The sequence below is a fragment of the Myxine glutinosa genome, chromosome 1 (assembly GCF_964187855.1).
Source record: "Myxine glutinosa chromosome 1, kmMyxGlut1.1, whole genome shotgun sequence".
Taxonomy (NCBI): Eukaryota; Metazoa; Chordata; class Myxini; order Myxiniformes; family Myxinidae; genus Myxine; species Myxine glutinosa.
Genome location: NC_136261.1, coordinates 153,865,427 through 153,879,913, shown reverse-complemented (window position 1 = coordinate 153,879,913; position 14,487 = coordinate 153,865,427). Strand labels below are relative to the sequence as shown.

At 48.0% G+C, this 14,487-nt stretch overlaps 1 protein-coding gene across 1 annotated transcript in view; it reads right to left on the bottom strand.

The window, feature by feature from the left end:
- Window positions 1-1,734: 1,734 nt before the first annotated feature.
- LOC137430552 (transmembrane protease serine 4-like) overlaps window positions 1,735-14,487 on the bottom strand; it is a 51,063-nt gene continuing 38,310 nt past the window's right edge. Inside the window, exons 5-6 of the mRNA XM_078771116.1 lie at window positions 2,001-2,146; window positions 1,735-1,902 (exon numbers count right to left, since the gene is read on the bottom strand). Of these exons, the coding sequence (XP_078627242.1) occupies window positions 1,735-1,902; window positions 2,001-2,146 (314 nt within the window). The remainder of the gene's footprint in view (window positions 1,903-2,000; window positions 2,147-14,487) is intronic.

The window sequence follows — 14,487 nt, the reverse complement described above, 5'->3', positions numbered from 1 at the left end:
GGGGAGAACCGAGACAGGGGATGGCAGGACAAGGGGGGGCAGGTGGTTGGAGGGGGAGCGGGTGCGGCGGTGGTCAAGCTGTTGTAGATGTTGTCAATTTTGCGTTGGAAGAAAGAGAGGAAGGAGATGCAGTTGTCTACTGTGAATGACTGGGTGGTGGTGTTCAGGGGGCGGAGGAGTTTGTTTATTGTCGAGAAGAGTGCTTTTGGGTTTCCGGAGCCAGAGTGGATAATTTGAGAGTAGTAGGCAGAGCGGGCGCGGGAGAGGGCATCTTTGTAGTGTTGTATGTGGTCCTTGTAGGCTTGGGAGTGAACTGTGAGACCCGTTTTATTGCGGAGTCTTTCAAGTTGGCGAGCACGAGTTTTCATCAGGTGGAGTTCAGGGGTAAACCAGGGAGCAGAATGGGTGAAAGAAACTGTTTTGGTTTTTACAGGCGCAAGCTGGTCAAGGCAGGAGGAGAGAGTGTGGTTGTAGTAGTCAGTGAGGTCGGAAGGGGTGTGGAGGTCAATGAAGGGAGAAGTGGACATTTTTTCAGAGAGGGTGGATGAGAATGAGGAAGGTGAAAGAGCGTTTAGCTTAGCTTATTATTATTATTATTAATTATGTTGAAAAAAGTTGTTGGTCCTAATTCTATGGTTATTAATGAGTGTGAAAAAACACAGCATTCTTGATTTCAATACCATAACCCTCACCCCTATAAAAAATAAAAAATAAACTCACTCCCACAATATCCCTAACTTATTGTGAGTAGTGTAATTTTCTCGGATGGAGTTGTGCCCAGTCTAAGAGGTAAATTACAAAACCACCAACTTTTCATGGGTGCTCAATAACTGGCATTAAGTATGGTATGATTTATGGATTGATATAACCTCTGCCAATATAATACCGTAATGTATGTAATTTATGAATGGACAAAGTTAATGAGGTAAAGATAAACAAGAAGAAAAAGACATAAAATGCCATAGCCCCCGTGGTTTGAGTAATTTTGCTGTACGGAGTTAAAGGCCGTCAGTCGGCCATCTTTGGTCAGATTACAAAACAAAATCTTCTGTTCATCTATTGTCTTTGTTGCAAGTTTGGACAAAATCGGCCCATGCATCTGGAGAAATAATTGGGACACGTTTTAAGTAACAAAATGGCCGCCACTCGGCTATCTTCGATCTGACCTGGAAAAAATGACGTGCATAAGTAAGCCATCATTCATTATGTGTGTGCCAAGTTTGAAGAAGATCGGGAAATGTATGTCCGAGAAATGGTTGAGGACGTGTTCAATGTCACAGGTTTTTTTCACAACTAAAATGGTCGCCAGTCGGCCATCTTTGATCGCATCGCGAAACAAAATGATGTGCATATGTATAACCATCATGTATTGGCTTTGTGCCAAGTATGATCAAAATCAGTCCATACATCTCAGATTATATGGTTGCGGACGAACGGATGGACAAGACCCAATCCATAAGCCCCGTTTTGGACGAAGTCCAACGAAGACTAATAATGTTATCTCGATAAACCATTGGTGAGTGATAATTTGGTCTTTTCTTTGTGAGTGATAATTTGGGATGAAGTTTATTCACTTCAACAATTCAAATATTTATTTTAAAGGGAATATATGTATGTGGTGCAGAGGTAATGATAACCAATGCTCTTGACCAGGTCAGCCTCACTTCTTTTAAAAAGTGAAGCTTTCTGCAAATCAAATGAGCCCGAAGAGTGGTAATGGCAGGAAGAGGAGAATCAAAGACGTACATCCATAGCATGGTGTAACCAGTTGAGCATTTTGTCTATTCGGCTGTAGACCCCAGGGTACTCTGGTCGACCACAGCCATGTCCCCAGCTTGTCACCCCAATCACTCGCCACACCCCATCAGCTTCCTGGCACACTAATGGCCCACCACTGTCACCCTGGAACATTAAACACCAAAGGATGAACATCTGTTGTCTTGTATCGGCACAGGCTGCCAGTATAAATCCAGTAATTCCCCGCTACAATCATCACTCACCTGGCAAGAGTCCACACCTCCACGAGGCTGTCCAGCACAGAACATCCTGTCAGTGAGGTGCCTTCTGTATATTTTCTCTCTACGGCAATGGCTATAGTGCACCACTTGCACCATGGCCTCCCTCGCTCGCCAAGGAAGCACAAGGGCTAAATGACAGGGAAAGGTAAATAGGAAGAGCAGAAGCCAATCCTCATTGAAGATAACCTCATTCCTTTTTATGAACACTTGTTTTTATTCACCTGAAAAAAACTTTCAACGTCAAACGATATGAAACTATCCTAGTTCCACAAAGGAAAGTGATTGATCTGATAAATACATGAAATGCAGAATGATTCTGTGCTAAAGATTGAATAGATTTTCCCAGAAGCTTCCAGACTTTGAATTTTATGTTTTTGCAAGCAAGGCTGCCTTGATAGGAGTCCCGGGTGCAAGGGTCTCCTGAAGTGGTTGCAAGAAGAGTTAGAGGTGGAGAGGCATGACCAGAAGACATAGTTCGGAGCAGACGAGTGAGTTTAATCGTAAAGAGGACAGAAATACAACATCACCGAGGAATGTCCAATGCCAACCCTACCTAACTCAATAAAACAATGAGGTGCTCTCTACAGGGTGGCCTGAAAGTCACTTTACCCCTCACCCGGTAAAGCATTAATTGATAAGGTTTTTGAGTCAGGTCAGTCCCTTGACTGCCACTGGTAACATGTAACCTAGTGCTACCTGCCGCATGGTCGGGTAGTTGGCGACTAAACCGATTACCCTCATTGGCTTGCCAGTGGGGAGGGTGAATGTGACAACCTGCAGGACTAAAAACAATAGCTATGTTCACTGTTTATAAACAAACCCACCATATCCGCGCATGCGCAGCAGCCTGGTTGGCAAAAGCGCAGTGTTTTCGTTTTGCACAATGGCGTCGCTCGACACACATGTGATCGTTTCGGAGTATTTTAATAGTCTTGACACTGTTGCAAAATCTCGGTACAAATCGAAGTTGAGTTATAGGAATGGTGAGGATATTCTTCCGGATCCATTTGCATTGAAAGGATGGCAAAACAATCCATCTTGCTGGCCAGATTTGAACTACGGCGACGTGTACACGTACTTGATCGACACACCGGGTATCTACACAAGGGAGTCACTGAAGGCAATCAGGTCACTAGAGGCATACAATTTTTTTTTAAGTGGTCATGTGAAGCCACTGTGGTATCATGTGATCGGGAATGATGTACCATTCTGCTTTATCAAAGGCAAAGTCATACCATCACAGCGTCTCAACAACAAACCTCATGAGGCCTGGGTGTGTGTGGGGAAGAAGGAAGAACTGCCACTGCCACTCTGCCACTAGAACTGCCACTTTAAAACTGCTGGCAGTGATGACCGGTTTACTCGCACCCACTTTTGATACAACCCCTCTTTTGATACAACCCCACTTTTGATACAACCCCACTTTCATTGGACATGCTTTGACACAACCCCCTTGGATACAAACCCCGATACACACACACACACACACACACACACACACACACACACCAAACCCCCTCCCCCCCCCCCACACCCACACCCACACACACATCCACACATGTCAATCCATGCACCGATTGCAGAAAAAGCCATTTTAAAAAGGAAATTAACCTGAAATTGCAGACAGAATTATTTATTTTATCTGAGAAGCCAAACGATTCTTCTTTTTCTTTAGTTTCTCACAACTTTGTGTGAAATGCGATCTAGTTAAAATAAGTCAGAATTTGACCAAATCTGTTTCATTCGTTTGTTAATATACCTCACCTATTGACAAATCTTCAATTGAGGTTGAAATGACCGCGGGAGATCGTGTGATAGTGATCATGTCCCGGCAGGACAAAATGGTGCGTTTCTTCTTCTTTAGTTGCTCACAACTTTGTGTCGAATGCGATCAAGTTAAAAAAAAGTCAGAATTTGACCAAATCTGTTTCATTCGTTTGTTAATATACCTCATCTATTGACAAATCTGCAATTGGAATTTTATTTGAGGTTTAAATGACCGCGGGAGATCGCGTTATCGTGATCACGTCCTGGAAGGACAAAATAGTGGGTTTCTTCTTCTTTAAACAATAAAGACTTATAGCTTCGAGACCGTACATGGAGAGTGGCTCTGGAATTCTATAGAAACTTATTCCCGAGTTCTTTTCAAATCTATTTGTGCAATTAACAACACAGCAGCTCACAGGCATTGTCCTTGAAATGGTGTCACGTCAATGATCGTAAAACTTCACCACTTAGAGACGGCCAGCATGGTTGGTGTTTTGCCAACCAAAACAAAGAGCGCGGTCATGTGATCGGGTACATGACGTCACGGTAAACATCGCTATACCTGTTAAAGGGCAGATGAGCTCCCTTCGGGAGCCAACGGCCATCCAATAAGGAGATGGTGTCTCCTAAAAGACACCCATCCGCTTGGACCAGTTTTTTAGGTCGTAGGTTGTAGACAGCAACCACCCAGGGTAGTACAACTGTTCTGACTTAGGAGCGTTAAAGTTGTGCCCGGAACTATCTTACATTCTCCGTGTCAGTGTTGCTGGATTTACTTTCTGTCTCACTCAAACTATCGTTACCAGGCTAGCTTCAATCTTTCTTTCTCACAAACAAACATCATACACTTTTCTTACTCATTTTGACTCCTCACCTTTACATTCTCTCTTTTATTTCTCTTTCCTCTCATTTCCTCAGAAATCTCCAATTAAATATGATAAAGTCTGAAAAATGAATGGCCTCTAGTTCCCGGCATTATTGGGTCTGAAGAATCTCCGGTGACCTGCCTCTCTGCTGCCAACGAGAGGGGGTTGGGGAGGGGGGCTCATATATAAGCAGTATTGGTTTCCCGACTCCCTCCCCAACCCCGCTGACCCCCCTAACCAAGACCCTTGCCTTTTGAATCGTGTCTCTTTTTCAATTAATTTCACCAACATTTGTGTTCTTTCTTCGAATCTTTCCTCTGTTGAACATCATCTAGCAAGTACCTCTCCTAATATCTTGCTCGTCTCCAAGACCCAATTGTCACATGATGATCTTATTAAGTCCTTTGACATTTTGAACTACAACCTTCACTCACAATTCCACATCGAAGGAAGAGCGTGTATCTATATACTCCAACGTCAACACTCCTGCTGTATGCCTTGTGGACTTTGAATCTCCAAACTTTGATGTCATCTGGCTGAAGATTTGTCTCCTGACCATCACGAGTTTTCTCTGTTTCATTTACTGCTCTCCCAACTCTACAAACTTTGTAGCTTTCTTTGACTATCTTAATTCCTGCCATGAGCCTATGACATCCGAACACCCTCAAGCAGAATTCCTCTATTTAGGAGACTTCAATGTACACCACAGGGAGTGGTTGAAATCATCCCACATGGATGTTGGAGGAGTTGAAGTCTTACATTTTCCATTCTCAATGATTTGGAACAAATGAGCACTGCCGCTGATAACACCGACTTGGTGAGCGCACAGGCAGGGTCATGAGCCACGCCCTGAGGAGCAGTTATTGGCAGGGATTTGATTGGCACAAGGACTGTTAGGATGAGGCTCGCTGATAGGAGTGGAGACGGAGACGTCGTGGGATGCCGTCAGAGCCTCAAGTACAAAATATTTAGAGCGGCGGACATTTTCTCTCTTGGGTCCGGACTTTGTTGGTGAATGGTTGCCGAAAAGCTCTCTCTCTCTCAGCATTGACATTTTGTCTCTCTCAGCATCGACATTCTGTCTCTCTCAGCATCGACATTTTATCTCGGCATCCACGTCATTTTGGCTCTTCTCGTTTTGGGATCTGGTGGTGAACGGTTGCTATTTCTCTTGCGCAAGGAAGCTTCATCGCGAACGGTCATGTTCGGACATCTTGCTAGTGGTCATGAGGAGGCGGAACTGCGGACGGAGAGCAGCGGTTTCTGTGCAGAGATCGTGAGGACAAGCACGGCTGGAGGAGTGAGCTGCACGCCAAGGCCGTTCGTTTCGCGCACGGAGCCAGGAGTGAGCGGGCCACGTGGGAGGCCTACTTCGCGCCAACAAGCGCGTTTCGTGCGCAAAGATGCCAAGGCCTCAGACGATTTTGGATGATTCCTGACGAGATACACCAGCCGATTTGAGCTAAGTGCCCACTAAATCACACCTATTTATTTTCCAGTTATTTTATCTTTTGTCTGTATTTGGGTCTGTGTGGGAGCGCTCAAATTAGGAATACCAGCGTGACTCAGTGCGCCCCGAGCGCCTCACCACATGCCGTTTCAGAGGGGTAGGCATCTTTGACCATTTCGGTGTCTTTTGGGTCTTCATGGTGCTTTGGGTCTTCAGGGCCATTTGGGTCTTCAGGGTCTTTGGTGTCTTCGGGGTGTTTTGGGTCTTCAGGGTGTTTTGGGTCTTCGGGATATTTTGGGTCTTCGGGATGTTTTGGGTCTTCTGGGTGTTTCGGGTCTTCTGGGTGTTTTGGGTCTTTGGGGTGTTTTGGGTCTTCGGGGTGTTTTGGGTCTTCTGGGTCTTCGGGGTCTTTTGGGTTTTTGGGTATTCAGGGTCTTTTTGAGCATCAGGGCCTTGAAGGGTATTTTGGGTCTTTGGGGTGTTTTGGGTCATTGGGGTCTTTGGGGTATTTTTGGTCTTCGGGGGTCTTGGTGGTCTGAAGGGTCTTGGGGGAATTAAAGGGGCGTCAAAGGTCTAATAGTAGACCAGCTATTTATGAAAAAGTGCTCTAAAAAAACTTTGGATGGCATTTTCTGTTAAAAGCAGGTATCCATGCTGGATCACTTAGTTGGGGTGTGTGGAAAATTATGTGGGTGGATGCCACCCTGGATTTTGACCTTGAAGGTCATTTTCAAGGTCAAATGGACCTAAAACATGCAAAAATGGGTATATCGTTAGCCTATTTTTCATAACAGTTTCTGTTGCACTTAGAAATTTATAACCTTATTAGATCAATTGCCCGTAGGATGTAGAAGAATATGCGAGTCGACTCCACCCTCAATGTTGACCTTGAAGGTACTTTTCAAGGTCAAATCGACCAAAAAGTGCTAAAAATGGGTATTTTCGAGCCTATATTTTATATTACAATAACTTTCTGTTGAATGTATAAACAGGCATCTGCATTGCATCAATTGCCTGAAGGTTGGGAACAAATAAGTGGTTGGATGCAACCCTGTTGACCGCACAAGACAGAGGGAAGCAGATGGTGATCAACAATGTCAAGCAACGGCTGATTGATGAAACAGGCAAGTTTCATGATGTCCTCAAGAAGAACAACTCGAAGACGTTTGCGTACCTATACAAAGCAAACGTGTCCACAAGGCAGAGTGTGCAGTCGACCATCAAAGCTGACCGAAAGCTGATGCAGCGGCTGCTGAATGCCATAAATGCTGGCCGGTTAGATGCTAGAGGTTCTGAGGCATGAGCTTTCTCCAGTGCTGCTGGCATTGGCTAAGCCAGGGGGCGTGGTGAACTCCACACCAAAGGCAGAGCTGATTAATATTCTGTCAGCTACAATGGAAATTCTTTCCGAAATTCCAGATGCTGACATGAAGGCATGCGTCCTGATCGATGGCCATGCCCTCATCCAAGCGATGGGAAAGCCTCATGGGTGCCACACATTTGGTGACTATGCTGCCGTCTTCCAGCAGTCAGTGACGAGGCACTTTGGTCAGCACACAACAAGGGTCGACATTGTGTTTGACCGCTACATTGGAGTCCACTCTACAAAGGCAGCTACAAGAGCCAAGAGACTTGGGAAGAAGAAGCCCATACAGAAGATCATTAATGGTCTGCAAGTCCCACTCCCGCAGGTCTGGAACCAGTTTGTTGCATTGGATGAGAACAAGGCCAGCCTTGCACGCTTTCTTTCAGAATCCCTCATGAAAAGTGCGAAGGAGCTGCCACAAAGACACGAGCTGGTCGTAGGAGGCGGTTTTGCTGATGTCAAAGATGCAAGATCAACCAGGAGAGATGACGTCAGACTCCATGGAAACCACGAAGAAGCAGACACAAGGCTGATCCTGCATGGATGCGAGGCAGTTGCTGCAGGCTATGAAAGAGTGCTGGTGATCTGCAGAGACACTGATGTCATGGTACTCTTGGTGCACTTCCTGACGCCGAAGGCATGCCAGGTATGGATGGTTTCAGGCACTGCTAAGAAGCGGAAGTGTTATCCACTGCACACCATATCGGAGAAGCTTCCACAGCATTTGAAGGAGAACCTGGTCAGCTTCCATGCTCTCACTGGGTGCGATACGTCATCATCCTTCACAGGCCATGGGAAACAATCATGCTGGAAAACCTTCCAGAAACAGCCAAATCTTGTCAGTGGGGTTGGGCGTGATGGAACCCTGGAGAACGTTGAGCGGTTCGTTTGCCACCTGTATGGCACTGCAGAGCAACCCACCATTGATCACGCTCGGCTACATCTGTTTGCTAAAGGCAAGAAGGGCCTTGAAATGCTGCCCCCAACGAAAGATGCCCTGGAGCTACACAGAGCTCGTGCTAACTACCAGGCCAAGATATGGTTACAGGCAGACCAGGAGAACATCATAGTCCCCTCTCCAAGTGAAACACCAGGATGGAAGCTGGAGTCTGGTAATCTGCAGGTAATCTGGACCAGGCTGCCATCTGTTCCAGGTGCCTGCATCCAACTTGTCACCTGTGGATGCAAATCAAAGTGCAGAACTGCTCGTTGCAGCTGTTACAGACAGGACCTCAAGTGCACCACTGCCTGTGGTTGTGACGCCATTGACTGCTGCAATCCTGCAGGCCAGTGAACACTTAAACATTTGCAGGATATCAAGCACATCAAATCATGCCCAAAGACACTTGTGTATTCACCTATTAGTATAGTTAGTGAGAAAATGCCTATTTTAAACATTATTCTTTGTTCAATTTGACCTTGAAAATGATCTTCAAGGTCAAAATCCAGGGTGACATCCACCCTCATATTTTTAGCCATCCCACAGGCAATTGATTTAGTATGGATGCCTGCTTGGACATGCAACAGAAAATGCTGTACAAAAAATAACAGAGAAAATACCTGTTTTTACCCTTTTTTGGTACATTTGACCTTGAAAATGACCTTCAAGGTCAAAATCCAGGGTGGCATCTACCCACATTTTTTTCCACATCCCCCAAGCAATTGATTCAGCATGGATGCCTGCTTTTAACAGGAAATGCCACCCAAAGATTTTTTGTGTGACTTGGCTGGTCCACTATAAGGGGTCTCAGCAGTTTTAACGCAATTAAGAGGGTTAATTAAAAGGGTGGTAATTTTATTTGAAGAAGAAGAAGGTGTTTTTGTCGCATATAAACATAGCGACATAACGACATAACGACATAACCATATACGTTTGCTCTATTATAATAAGATAGTTTCATTTATCGTGCATTTTCTTTGTTACCGGCATTTTGGTTAATAAAGCTGGCATTTTCTTGAACATTTTAAACCTGTGTCGGTTGAATTAATTATTGCAGGTTTGAGGACAGCCGGTGGGATCCGTGAAGGTAAGCGCTCTTCGGTCTCTCCCGCCCATGAGTATTCTCCGCTATATTTTGCCTGAACGCCTCGGAGTTAAAGCTTGTTCGGCAATCTTCGGGAGATCCGCAACAAATTGGTAGTCAGGAGTGGGATCTGAACCCTGAAAAAAAATTTGGACACCAATTTGTACAAATTGGCCGCAACAAATTGGTGTCTAGGAGTGGGATAATTGTACCTAGAGTGCGCTTCACGCACTCAAAAATTACGAGTGGACGAAATTTAGTTTTAAGAACCAAATTCAATTCGTACCATGGCTGGCCAAGATGGTCAGATGCCGGTGGGGGTGGGAGAAGTAGAGGAATTAATGACCCAGGACCAATAGGGACAGTTGGTAGTGGAGGAAGCAGATGAGGGTGCGGCAGTTGGTAAAGAAAATGGCAGCGCCTCGCACGTGGTGGTGGAAGCCGAGCCCATGGTGTCAGGGGACTTGCAATTATTTATGGCACAAATGAGGGCCTATATGATCAAGACAGAGGATAACATGGATAAAATGAAGGGCGAATTGAAGGAGACATTGGATACCCAGAGTGACAAATCCACCCAGGAATTGAAAGAAATGAGGGACGAAGCAAGGTGCAACATGGAGGGGTTGGAAAACAAAATGGGTGGTGAAATGGAAAAGATGAGGGCAGAGTCGGAAAAGGACATGAAAAAGGCAGGGGAGGACATTGGGTGCAGATTGAGCGGGAAGTTCGTGGTGGTACGCGATGAGGTGAAGCGGTGCGGAGAACGCGTGGGGAGCGAGGTAGAGCGAAGGACAGCCAAATTGACCGGGGCTATGAGGGTAGTGACGCGAGAGGGAATTGTAGAGCCGACGATCGTCGCATTGGAAAAGAAAATTTTGGGGGCGCCGGCGAAGGTCGAGTTGGAAAAGAAAATTTCATGGGCACCGACGATCGGCGAAGAAAAATAAATAATTGGGGCTGAAGAGACGGGAGAGAAAGTGAATAAATCGCGGGAGGAGGTGATGGAACCCGCGCAGAGTCTGTATTTGCACCGTGATGCCGTGCTTACTAACGAAATTAAAAGTTTGCAGGTGCTGGCGAAGAAGCTGGGGAAGGAGGTCCCAGAGGTGAGTTGCGAAAATGGTGCGAATGTGTTTGGCGCGGACGGGTTCTCGGCGCACTTGGGACAGAGGCGAGACCCGGGCATTCGCGATGGGCCCATTGTGCGGTGTACGAGGGCGACTGGTACAATTTGCGAAATGCCCATTGTGCGGTATGAGAGGGCGTGCGTGGAGCGCGAGTGAGAGAGAGAGTGTGTTACAGTGTGTGTGCAGGAGTGCACACCAGAGTGTGTTACAGAGTGTGTGCAGGAGTGCACACCAGAGCGTGTTACAGAGTGTGTGCAGGAGTGCACACCAGAGCATGTTACAGAGTGTGTGCAGGAGTGCACACCAGAGCGTGTTACAGAGTGTGTGCAGGAGTGCACACCAGATTGTGTTACAGAGTGTGTGCAGGAGTGCACACCAGTGTGTTACAGAGTGTGTGCAGGAGTGCACACCAGAGTGTGTAACGGAGGGTGAGCGAGAGTGCACACCTGAGTGTGTAAAAGAAGAGTGCACAAAGGAGTGTGTGAGGGGCGTGTGTGCGCCTGGTTGTGCGGTTAGGGAGTGTGTAACGGGAGAGTGCGCACCTGGGGGTGTGGAAAAAGAGTGTGTGATGGCCGAGTGTGCACAGGAGTGTGTGAGAGACGGGTGTGCACCAGAGTGTGCAATAACAGTGTGAGGGAGAATGCACACTGGACTGTGTGCGGGAAGAGTGTGTGACGGAGTGTGTGGGAGGCGCGTGTGCGCCTGGGTGTGCGAGTGCGGAGTGGGTCGCGAGTGGTGAGGACGCGGCTCAAGCATCGACACCGACCGGGGTAGCGCCTAGCGGCACGGGTAGCAGACGTGAGCCCCCGGTGAGTTGTGTGCAGCAGGGACCGGAGGGAATCCGTGCTGCATCGGTCTCACAAGGACCGGCGTGCACGATTCGTACCGGCCCCCGCACTGTATGGTTGGTGCCGTGGCGGCAAAGGTGATCGGCGAGGTTCAAGGGGAGGTAGGAGTTTTCGGAGCCACGCACCCTATCGGGTGCGGTGTTCCGACCTTGGCCGGCTGGGTCATCGTGCGTGGGCGCGCGGGGCCCCGCGCAGGGATGGAGCCCGGCACCTGGGTCCATCCATCCCTCCCCCCTTGGATCATAAATGCCGGACAGACACCACATACAGGCGACCAACCACCCGCATGGACCGCTCGGCCCTTCGAGGCCGAGCTGTGACGATGTACACCCACACGGAGGAGCTCGTAGTTTGGAGGACTGGGGAGAGTAGTGTCCCCCACGTGGGGCAATGGTAGTGTCACCATTCCTCACACAGGGGGTGGGGGGGGGCATGAGCACTAGTTTAGGGGGATGGCAGTGATAGGCACATGGGGGTGCCAGCAATGGTTGCCTCAATGGGGCACAAAAGCTAGCCGAGGGAGGGCTTGGATAATTGTTAGGGACTTAGAAGACTGTAGGGACACAATATTTAAGTAGTGACACCTGAACTATAGAGGGGACGTAGCGAGTTTAGGTGGTTGAGAAAGAAAAGGGAGTGCATCGTGTAAAGGGACGACGGGGAAGCATGAGTCTTAGGGGAAATTATGTAGATAGATGATGCTGTGTGTGTGAGAAGTTGTGTTGTAGAGATAAATGGAATTGTGTTGAGGTTTGTGAGGAAAAATGGTGTCCAAGATATTTGGTGTGCAGAATAAAAGGTGTGGAATGCTTGGTGTGGAATAAAAGGTGTGGAATGCATGGTGCGAAGGATCGAATGGGGGAGAGTGGAACCCATTCGCGAAAGCCTGGGGGGGGGGGGGGGGGTAGTGTAAAGCCAGGTAGAGGGCATAGGTAAATTGTATGGATATTGACGCCTGTGGTGCAGGTATTAGCAAGTAGTGCTTTGTTGGGTGCAGTAGTCTGTGGAATGGCTGGGCGTGTGGCTTACTTAGTGCGTATGGTTATTGGGGCACACCGCCACTGGTAGTTTGTCGGTCAGGTGAGGCCGCAGGTAGGCTCTGGGAGCCGGTTAGTTGTAGTGTGAGTGGGGCCCGAGGATCCCAGGAGAGGACCCGGGTTGCCCGATGCCAAGGTGGGCACAGAGGGGGTAAGAGCCAGGGAGGGCCTTCCCCGATTAGATAGTCGCAAGGAGCAGGTAAGCTCGGGTGGTGGCTTCAGTGGCGTAGGTGCGCAGGTAGGTAGACCTGCTAGTGGAGCCACATGACCCAGCCCCAAAATTGTGCGAGGGCACGAGTGAAAATTTGCGGGAGTGAGACCCAAATTCAGGATGGCACCACAGTGTGGGCAATGGGAATTCGGGTTCTTAGAACCACATAGTTTAAAGAGGCCGATTGGCAGGGTACGACCCCGGGTAGTTTAAATGAGTTGACGTTACTAGAGTAGTTAGGATGAGAAATCCCTTCGCACCATCCACAGCCATTCACCGAGGAGGACGAGCTCCACGCCAGGGCTCTGTAAGCCGTTTGGAAAGTAAGACACATCAGGACGTAATAAGACATTGTGTTTGTTCCATCCCTTCCTTCCTGGGAGGGATTTGGAGACAACTTTGGAATAGAGGGGGATATGGGAGACAAGACGTAGTGATGGATTGTAAATACAAGGGGGGCTAGGGTAGTGTCGCCAACAGTGGGGGGTACAGATGGTTAGGGACGAGCCTGCTTTGCTCGCTCTTCCACGTCCCTTGCGCCGCACCACCTTGTTTTTCTGTGTGCCATTGCATCTTTTCCGCTTGCTTTTTGTGCTTTGTCTCTCCCCCCCACCCCAGGACCATTTTGGAGGCCGGACTGTGCAGCACCATCGACCTGTGCAGCATCCCTTCTGCACCTTGCTGCCATGTCACTGTCGCACCTGTGCAGCCGAACTGTGGAGCACCTGGCTGCCATGTCCTTTTGCTGCACCCTTGTTGCACCAGTGCAGCCGACTTGTGCAGCACTTTGCTGCCAAACCACTTTGCTGCACCTTGTTACACTCATGGACCACAAGCCTTGTGGCCTTGCTCCTCTGCTGTGCAACATCTTGCTGCAAAATCATCTTGCACCTTCGGACCACTTGGTTGAGTGGCATTGATGCCACACAGTTGGACCACATGAGAACGGCCCTGCTGGCCAAAGGAAAACAAATAAAAGCATTTTTGTTTATTATTGTGTGCTAGGGACGAGAAGTTCTGCAAGTTTAGATGGCCCTGATGCTTCAAATGGCCTGTATGCCGGTCAGCGGGCCAGATGGTTTGTTAGACGCACACGGAAGAAGCAAGAAGCAAGATGCAAGAAGCAAGTGCCACGATTATGAGTGTTTTGTTGCGTTTTCTCTCCCCTCCAATCTTCTCTTCCAAAAAGAACAGGTCCTGGGTCATAGAATTGTAAATATACGTGCTTGTAAATATAAGAATGCTGCCCACCGGCTATGTGTTTAGTTTGAAATTCCGGAAATACTCGGGTAGTTGTGAGTGTGAAACTGTTTGATAGCTGCTCAACGCAATAGGAGGGACATATCTAGTGCTAAAACTGTCGCACACATGGGTCAGAGTAAATGCTAGGGGGAACCACACCTATGTGTCACATCTAAATGTAATATTAATTTTGCATGTCAGGCTCTACCGGTCATTCCATTGGTGGGTTCGACTCGGGACGAGTCTGATGAGAGAGGGGTGTAGTGTTGTGGTTTTGGAATAAAGGATAATCCCTCTCGTAGGTAGACGCACCACAACATGTAGCCTCGCGATAGTTCAGTTATTTCTTAGTGAATGTAAGGGTAGTCCTTTCCTGTGTTAGTTTTGCGTTGAGCAGGCCCGTGAGTAGGGTGATCTTTTGGCGCTAGCATGCCACGTGGCAGGCCTGAACAAGTCTGGCGAGGCCGAAGGGAGGCACTGCAGGAGGGAGTGGCCGGTAAGCAACGAGCCGCCAATCAGGGCTCGAGG